General features: G+C 36.5%; 1 protein-coding gene and 1 long non-coding RNA gene across 3 annotated transcripts in view; one reads left to right on the top strand and one right to left on the bottom strand.

Moving 5' to 3' along the window:
- Nucleotides 1-8,964, bottom strand: part of LOC106868193 (uncharacterized) — a 363,847-nt gene that overhangs the window by 20,351 nt on the left and 334,532 nt on the right. The window contains exons 3-4 of the mRNA XM_052968116.1: nt 5,890-5,987; nt 2,896-3,022 (exon numbers count right to left, since the gene is read on the bottom strand). Of these exons, the coding sequence (XP_052824076.1) occupies nt 2,896-3,022; nt 5,890-5,987 (225 nt within the window). The remainder of the gene's footprint in view (nt 1-2,895; nt 3,023-5,889; nt 5,988-8,964) is intronic.
- The window catches only part of LOC128247883 (uncharacterized), a 143,560-nt gene that overhangs the window by 16,342 nt on the left and 118,254 nt on the right, over nt 1-8,964 (top strand). The window lies entirely within an intron of this gene.

Consider the following 8,964-nt stretch of genomic DNA (forward strand, 5'->3'; position numbering starts at 1 on the left):
ATATTTTGGTAAGCCTGCTGGATCTTTTTGTTTTATTACTATTTTGATTTGAAGTTTTGTGTGATGTGTTTTCCTAAATTTGTAGGCTCGTTAACCTTTGGATGTTGCATCACTCTTTGGAATCTGGATTTGTCACACCAGGAGTTTTTTGTAGTTCAGGTTTTTTTTTGTTTTTCTTTTAGGTCTTTTCCAGAATTTGCTCATGTACATGGGACACACTTGTTTAGATATCATTGCCAATGATGTTCCAAACATCATTTTGTCTTCTTTATATACTCTGATCCAATCTCATTAGCTGTATCCAGAAAATTGCATGCAGTGGATAAAAATCTGTACATGAAATGAAGGTGGTAGAGGCCTGAGATCAGTTTAGACGGCCTTCATATGGTATCAATCAGGCAACATCTGCTAAACAACAGCAGCAAAAATAAATATATAAATGCAATGCTGAAAAGTGAAGTGAGCAACATTATAGGAGTTGGCATTGAAACCCTCAAGAAACGCTCTCTTCCTGATGATCTCCTATATAGCCCCAAAACAGCTAGGCTCTCTTACCCCAGAGAAGCCCTGGATGGAAAGCACTCAACATACAAAAATAGACCATGCATGGGTATGTTGTCTGGAAGCTTGAAGAAGACAGTAGAATTAACATGAAACACAGCCTCTCTTGGACACAAGACCACTACATCACACTTTGAAGGCTATGCATTTGCAATCCAGGAAGAGGAAATTGCTCCGAAGTACCTGGTGAATAAGAGAGACAGTGATGCTCTTGCAGTCCCAAGGTGCAACCACATGTCTAGGCTATGTCATGTTTCTGTGGAAGACATCATGCATGTAATTAGCAGCTGTCCTAAAATGTCATCACGGTTCTACTTCCCTATGTGGCACAATGTTGTTGCTAAAACAATTTTCAATGCTATCTGCAAAAGAGACTGTCCTGAAATAAACTTAGAAAATCCCTCAGTTATAAAATTTATTCATAAACACCAATTCAAGGGATACCGGTGGAATATTCCCATCAAAACATCTGTCAAATTTAAAACATAACAGACTGGATATTGTTGTTTGGGACAGTGGAGCAAAGGTATGTACCGTCGTAGGGGTCAGCTCCCCTGCAGATATAGATATCTCTTTGAAAATCAAAGAAAAAGAGGCTATCTATGGACAACTGCTTCAAAACCTCCAGCTTCTTTATCCAAACTATGAATTCATATTCCTACCAATAATAATTGGAGCATTAGGTTTTGTTCGTAAATGCTTAAAGGAGAATCTGGATAAACTGGGATTTTCAGAAAGAGAAATCAACCGGCTAATTTGTACATTACAAGTGCAATCTGTGAGTGGAACAGTAAAAATATGCAAGACTTTTCTCAAGTTCTGAACGTGAATTTGTCTGTGTTAACTACATCCCAAAGATGGAGCCTTGTATTTTGTTGGAAACTGGTTCTCTCCTCAGTGTAAGATTTATAATCATTAAAAAATAGAGACATACATACATGTTTGGAGACAGCAAAAATAGGACACTCACTCGCACAGGGGCAATAAACACCAAAGATGTACAGAAAATAGATTCCATCACATGCCAAGGGAAAAACCAGAAGTTGTTGATAACTTCTGTTATCTAAGTGACCAAGTCAGTAGCAGGGATGGATGCTTTGTGAGCATGGCTGCTAGAATAAGAATAGCCTGGGCAAAGTTCAGAGAGTTCCTACCTCTGCTGGTAACAAAGAACCTCTCACTTAGAGTAAAAGGTAGACTGTATGATGCATGTGTACGGACAGCCATGCTACACGGCAGTGAAACATGGGCTGTGACTGCTGAGGATTTGCATAGGCTTGAAAGAAATGAAGCTAGTATGATCCGCTGGATGTGTAATGTCAGTGTGCATGCACCACAGAATGTAAGCACCCTGAGAGAAAAGTTGGACAGAAGAAGCATCAGATGTGGTCTGCAGGAGAGATGGCTTCAATGATCATGTGGTGTGTATGGATGAGGACAGCGGTGTGAGGAAGTGCCACACCCTAACAGTGGAAGGAGTCTGTGGATGAGGTAGACCCAGGAAGACCTGAGATGAGGTGGTGAAGTATGATCTTCAAACGTTGGGCCTCATGGAGGCAATGACAAGTGACCGAGACCTTTGGAGATATGCTGTACTTGAGAAGACCCAGCAAACTAAGAGAGATTGTATCTGTGGCCTATGCCAATGTCATATAACTGCCCTGTTTAAAAGCAGCCTTCAATCGTTGGGCAATATGCTGTGCTTGAGAAGACCTGTTGAGTCAAGTGAAATTTTTGTCATGGCCAATGCCATTGTTGCCTGACTGGTACCCATGCCAGTGGCACGTAAAAAGCACCATTCAAGCATGGTCATTGCCAGTGCCACCTGACTGGCCCCGATGCTAGTGGCATATAAAAACACCCACTACACTCTCAGAGTGGTTGGCACCAGGAAGGGCATCCAGCTGTAGAAAATCATGCCAGAACAGACTGAAGCCTGGTGCAGCCTCCTAGCTTGTCAGTCCTCAATCAAACCGTCCAACCCATAAATGATTATGATGATGATACATGCAAAAATATCCTGTTGTTGATGCTGAAATTTCTATGAAGGAGTCTTGGATTTTGGTTAGAAACCGACTCTTTCTCGATTGGCAAGAAATCTTGAAATAAAACGGAATAATGAGATACATACGTACATACATACACACACACACACACACAGCCATTTCACACCATGCATCAAGCTATAAACATCCACAGGTACATGGTATATAGTAATGTAGATGGCTGTAAGGTACAAGTTTATTATACAAATTAATCCATACAAGCCCATCCAATCTTAAAACATAAATTTGATTAATTTTATTAAAGTTATGCCAGAAAGTCTATACTTACCTGTAAGAGTATATAACTTTACATCTTTCTTAATGGTCTCACCCACCATAAATGGAGGCATCGTTTTTGGTGATGGAATGCGTATAGTGTTATTGTTAGAGTCAAAACCTTCCAAACGGCCTTTGATCTGAAATTCAGACATATTTCTAATTTCAACCCAAAGAATAATCAGAAGGAAAATAATACAAGGAAGACTTGACAAATAAATGAAAAATATTTTTGCATTTTGATATTTTTTTTTTTTTTATTGTTTAGCATGGCAGAGAAGAAAATGTTTTACAAGTGTTGGTCTCATATGAGCGTGAAGAACATTCTGTCCATTCAGAAATCAATTAAATAACAGTCATAGTGCAAAATTCACTCTGCATCAGCTTGATAATTTAGGGTGGAATCTCTTCTTTGTTGAGTAAAGTAAATAACAGATATATTAATGCTTTACATATCCACCTCCAAAAAGAGAGGAATCTTCTGATTTGTGTTCAAACGAAGGTTATTAACTGATCTGAATTAAATGAACACTTAATAGGATTAATTACTCAGAAAATTTCAAAAGACATCATAACTTATTTTCTGACTTGGAACTTTATTGCATATTGAAACTACTTTGACAACAACTACCTCCACTTCAACTAAATAATGACAGTTCTAAACACCACAGTTCTAAATACTACAATACACTCACCAGTAACTCTAGAGGTAGAATCTATGCTCTGTACACAAGACATACAATGAAATGGAACATTTATTACGTTTTATAATGAACAGTTGTGCAAGTTGCTGGAAAACAGAGGAAGATGCAAAGAATAGCATAAGATTTCTTTGTTGAGAAAAATTTGAAGAAAGGTTTTATAATGGCACTAACTGCTAATAGTAAGTGGACTGGACAGTTGCCAAAGAAAGCTTTCGACTAACTTTGTTTTGTTTCGATTCTTTTTAACCTCCTTCAAACATGTGTTCAAGCATAAAGAGCTCCCACACTTTCGAATATCTTCCAGAGTTCTATTTTTGTTCTGAAGAATCTGAAGTGTGTGTGTGGGGGGGGGGGCAGAGAAGGTATTGATAAAAGATATTATATGTGATTCATACACATGTACAAATAATAGTGACATTCTCTGAGAATAGTTACAGGGGAAAAAAAAAAGGCAAAGAAAAATATAGAGATATAAAACATTTCACATTGCATGAAATGTGCCTGGCAAAAGTCAGTTATTTATGTTTAGAAAATGGTATTAAAAAAACTATTATGTAACTGGCTATTTTGACCCAACAGTTGATTTCTGAAATGGTTATGATAGTTGTAGAATATTCTTGATGCAATGCCAATAATTGTCAGTCTGTGAGTTATTGTAATTGTTGGAGGTCTCATTGCAAATTTGTAATTTAAGACAGAAATTTAATTATAATTATACTTTAGAAACATAAATGACTTGGGTTGAATACTTGTACAGATGAACAGAAATGGAAATTTTATGCAGAAATTGCAAGTAAAGAAGTATTAAAATAAATTAGATTGGTTTCATTACTGCTACAAATAACCAAGCATAAGAACAAAACAGTTTCTTCAGAAACCTAATGTCCTGTTTTGTACTATGTCCAGTCTTTCAAGGAGGAAAAAAAAAAAAAAAAAGAGAAATTGCATTGTCTCTACAGTAAACTATACAATCTATTGGAGAATTGGCTAAAAAGACAAAATGAAATTTTCTTTGGGTTAAAAAGTGATTTTTCTATTTTGAATACATCTACACAGAAAGGATTTCATTCATTCTTTCAAAAATTATATAACAGAATAAATAGAATCAAACAGAAATGAATTTTTATTTGATTTTTCTTTAAACAAATAATCAAGGTGAATTGCTGTTGCAGTTAGGGTTATTATTGACAATGGAAACTACTTCATTTATGTTCATAAATGTCCTTAAATACTAAAGGATGTTTGTATAAAGATAATAACTACAGCATTCATTGTATATGAAACTATATCAAAGAGCTTATCCAAACTAATTTCTCATCTAAATACTTCATTTTTAATATCTGATAAAACATAATAATTAAATTTCACTAATAAAGATTATTTTGATAATCATTTACATTTAAAGATTATTATCTTTAATTTTTTTATAATAATCTTTTAAAAAATAATTGTTTCAAATTTAAGCACAAAGCCAGCAATTTTAGTTATGTTGACCTCAGAATTTGACTGGTACTTCATTTTATTGACCCCCAAAAGGGTGATGGGCAAAAGTAGCCCATGAGTGATTTGAACTCAGAGTGAAGAGTTGGTAGATGTGCTAATGATTTTGCCAACTTAATATCTTAAATATTACTTTCTACTCTAGGCACAAGGTCTGAAATTTTGGGGGAGGTGCCAGTTGATTAAATCTACCCCAGTACACAACTAGTTCTTAATCTATCAATCTCGAAAGGATGATAGGCAAAGTCAACCTCAGTGGAATTTGAACTCAGAATGTAGCGGCAGACGAAATACCGCTAAGCACTTCGCCCGGTGAGCTAACGTTTCTGCCAGCCCGCCGCCTTTCAACATCTTAAATATTGCATATGGCAAGTGAGTGAGCTGACCAGAGTTACCGTCGGCACAAAAGTAACAACCAAGTTAGGATTAATACACAAACTATATAAAGGAAAAAAACATCTAATAATAATATTCATGTTGCCAAGAGAAATGTTCGTGTATGGATGATATATTGATATAGTGATTCAGTGATTATTAATCTGACAAACGTAAGAAAGGGTACTTAAATTGATATAAGGTTTTCTTCTCTTAATTGCATAAGCATTTTTGTTAAGGATTTTTTTTTCCTTACTACAGGAAATAAGATAGCATTCTCTTAACTATGGACAACATATATGGACACAACTGGTCAAGGTTAACTGAAAAGAGAATATCACATCTAATTAAAAATATGAGATGAGTAAAAATTAGAATAAGATTTCCATGGTCTTCCTTGATTGTATACAATGAAATCTTATACTTACTGCTGACTGAAGTCCTACAATCAAACCATTGTTGTCATATATAGGCTGTGAGAGAAGGTCATCGGGTCGCTGCCAAAGAAAACCATGATAATATTTTGCTGCAAAGAAAATTTAAAGGCCCTTAGAAATATATGGAAAATAGATCAAAAATGAATTATGATTTTTAAATCTCATTCCAAGAAGATTTTCTTGTAAAATAATTGCAATGTTTACAATAGTAAAGAGAAAGATCCAAAACTCAGCTCTTACAACTGAGTCTCGTAGCTCAGCAACATTATCCAACAAACAAACGAGGAAACTAAATTTCACTTGGGACAGTAGCCATTTTGAATAGTCCTAATCATGCTGCAACCATTTTGTTCACTTGTTCATTTGTTTGTCTTTCTATCCTGGCATAAGTTGGACAGGCATTTATTTAAGGAAGTATTTTTATAGTTAGATGCTCTTCTTGTGGTTAACCCCTTTAAGCTTTTACAAGTAATAGGGTATTTTTATTCCACTCCTTAGCAAGCAGGAATGTAAACATGATGAAACTGTGTTTTGGCTCAGACAATCTCCTGCAAGAAGTGGAAATAATAACTTTTATGCACACACACACACACACACACACACACACACACACAGATGTTATTCACTCATTTGTTTTAGTTCTGTTTCTCAGTGCTAGCATTGGTTAGACACACACACGCACATATATATACATATATACATACATATATATATATATACATATAATCAAAGCATTATTTTGCAGCCAGATGCCCTTCCTGTCACTAGCCCATACCTGCTTTTCAAGTAACAACAACCTTGGACACCTTTTTGAGTTCCATATGACAAACACTCATGGACATGATTACAAAATCAAAAAAACAACACAGCAGCCATGACTTTTGGAAACATTTTTTCACGCTCAGAATTGCTGGACCATGGAATAAACTACCCGTATCCCTCATTAGCTGTTGAGACACTACGTCCTTCAAAACTTCCATGCTTCCTGATATCTGCCAACAGTACACCTGATGGCCTTTTTTTTTCTTAGTTGTAGTGTTGTAGTGCACCTGAGCACTGTATACAACAATTTCTTTCATATATATATGTAAGGGAACTTTTATTTCAGACCTCATTGAAAGCATAAAGTGTGTGGATGATTTTTTTTGAAGTGACAAAAATACCAGTCATTGAGAGTGACACTTGTAGAGAATAAATGTAAGTACATAAACACATAGACACAAGCATGCATGTACACGAGTGCATTCATACATTTACATCATCATTATCACCATCGTGGTTGTTGTCCTCCTCCTCCTCCTCATCCTCCTCCTCCTAATAGGCACAGGTGCTGCCATGTGATTCGGAGCTTGCTTCCCAACCACATGGTTCCAGGTTCAGTCCCACTGTGTAGCACCTTGGGAAAGTGTCTTCTCCTGTAGCCTCAAGCTGACCAAAGCCTTGTGAGTGGATATGGTAGGCGGAAACTGAAAGAAGCCTGTTGTATATATATTATAAGTCTATATTTATTTGCGTGTGTTTGTGTCTATGTCCTCCTACCATCACTTGACAACTGACGTTGGTGTGTTTATGTACCCGTAACTTAGCAGTTCAGTAAAAGAGATTGATAGCATAAGTATTAGGCTTACAGAGAATAATTGCTGAGGTTGACTGTTTCAACTAAAAACCTTTTAAAGTAGTAATCTAGCAGAAGTTGAAATGACTGAAACAGGTAGAAGGATGAAAGAATCCTCCTCCCCTTCCTCCTCCTCCTCATCACCAAAAACAACGTCAAGTGTCTGTTTTCCATGCTGGCATGGGTTGGATGGTTTGACAAGATCTGGTGAGCTATAGAGCTTCACTGAGCTCTAGTGTCAGCTTTGGCAAGGCTTCTATAGGTGGATGTTCTTCTTATATGACCGTCCCCATCAACATTTAACTTCTGTTTTCTATGCTGGCATGGGTTGGATGGCTAGGCCAAGGCAGGTTCCAAAGTCTATCTTGGTTTGCTTTCTTCAGCTGGATCCCCTTCCTTAAGCCAACCACTTTTTATGTGGCATTACCACCAGTGCTTATTATGGGACATCATGGTTTTAGGATCTCAATTCTGTTGTGGTGGGTGGGTCTTCTTGATGTGCCTCCTATCTTCATCCTCTGTCATCTCCTTTGTTAGGCTCAGTATTTTGAGATCAGCCTTCAATACTTTGTCCTTGTCCTCCTGGGTCTCCCTTTTCAACAATGTCCCTCCACTTCAAGTGTATACATGTGTGTGTGTGTGTGTGTGTGCGTGTGCGTGTGCGTATGTAGTCCACTGATGAGGTCCAGAGTTTCTCCATATAAGAGACACTAAGTAGTGCTCCAAAGATTCAAACTTAGACTCCGGTGTCTTTACAAGGGATTCGTACCGCAAAGTAAAGAATGGCTGTAAGAGGGATCAAGTTGAGTAGATATAGAGGCAATTATGTGGATCAACAAATTAGGTACATTAAATATATTAATTATAATAGTTTGAATATGAAATACAAAGTATGTCTATATGTATACATGCAAAAGGTGGAAACTTTCAGAAGATGGATTTCTACGTATAAATATATAAATATTTATATTAATAAGTCCAACTTACACAGAGTACAAATGACAGAGAAAATTAAAAGGGTGGAAGAAAGGTGTTATAAGTCCAACAGCTGTTTTTGCGGGGCTCAGAGATCCATAACAATGCTGGTAGATGTGATTCATCTCAATATGTGGCTGTAATGGATACAATATAATCAACATTGAATGAGACCTCCATCATCAGAGTAGGGAAGATCTTACATTTCAGATCTTAATGCAGAGAAGCTCAAAGAAGTTCCTACCCCAACTATTATATTTGATATATTTAATGTAATTAATGTACCTAATTTGTTTATTTGCATAATTGTCCACCCCCCCACTATCTTCCCCTCTCTCATTCCTTTCTGTCGAAGAGCATAGGCTCAAAACATAAATGAATTTTCCATTCTTCCTGAGTGTCAAACCATTACACTTGCTTGCTGTTTCTGCACCTGTTTTCGTCTTGTTTTTCTGTAAATTTGAACTATATATATA

This window comes from Octopus bimaculoides, chromosome 5 (genome assembly GCF_001194135.2).
Source record: "Octopus bimaculoides isolate UCB-OBI-ISO-001 chromosome 5, ASM119413v2, whole genome shotgun sequence".
NCBI lineage: Eukaryota > Metazoa > Mollusca > Cephalopoda > Octopoda > Octopodidae > Octopus > Octopus bimaculoides.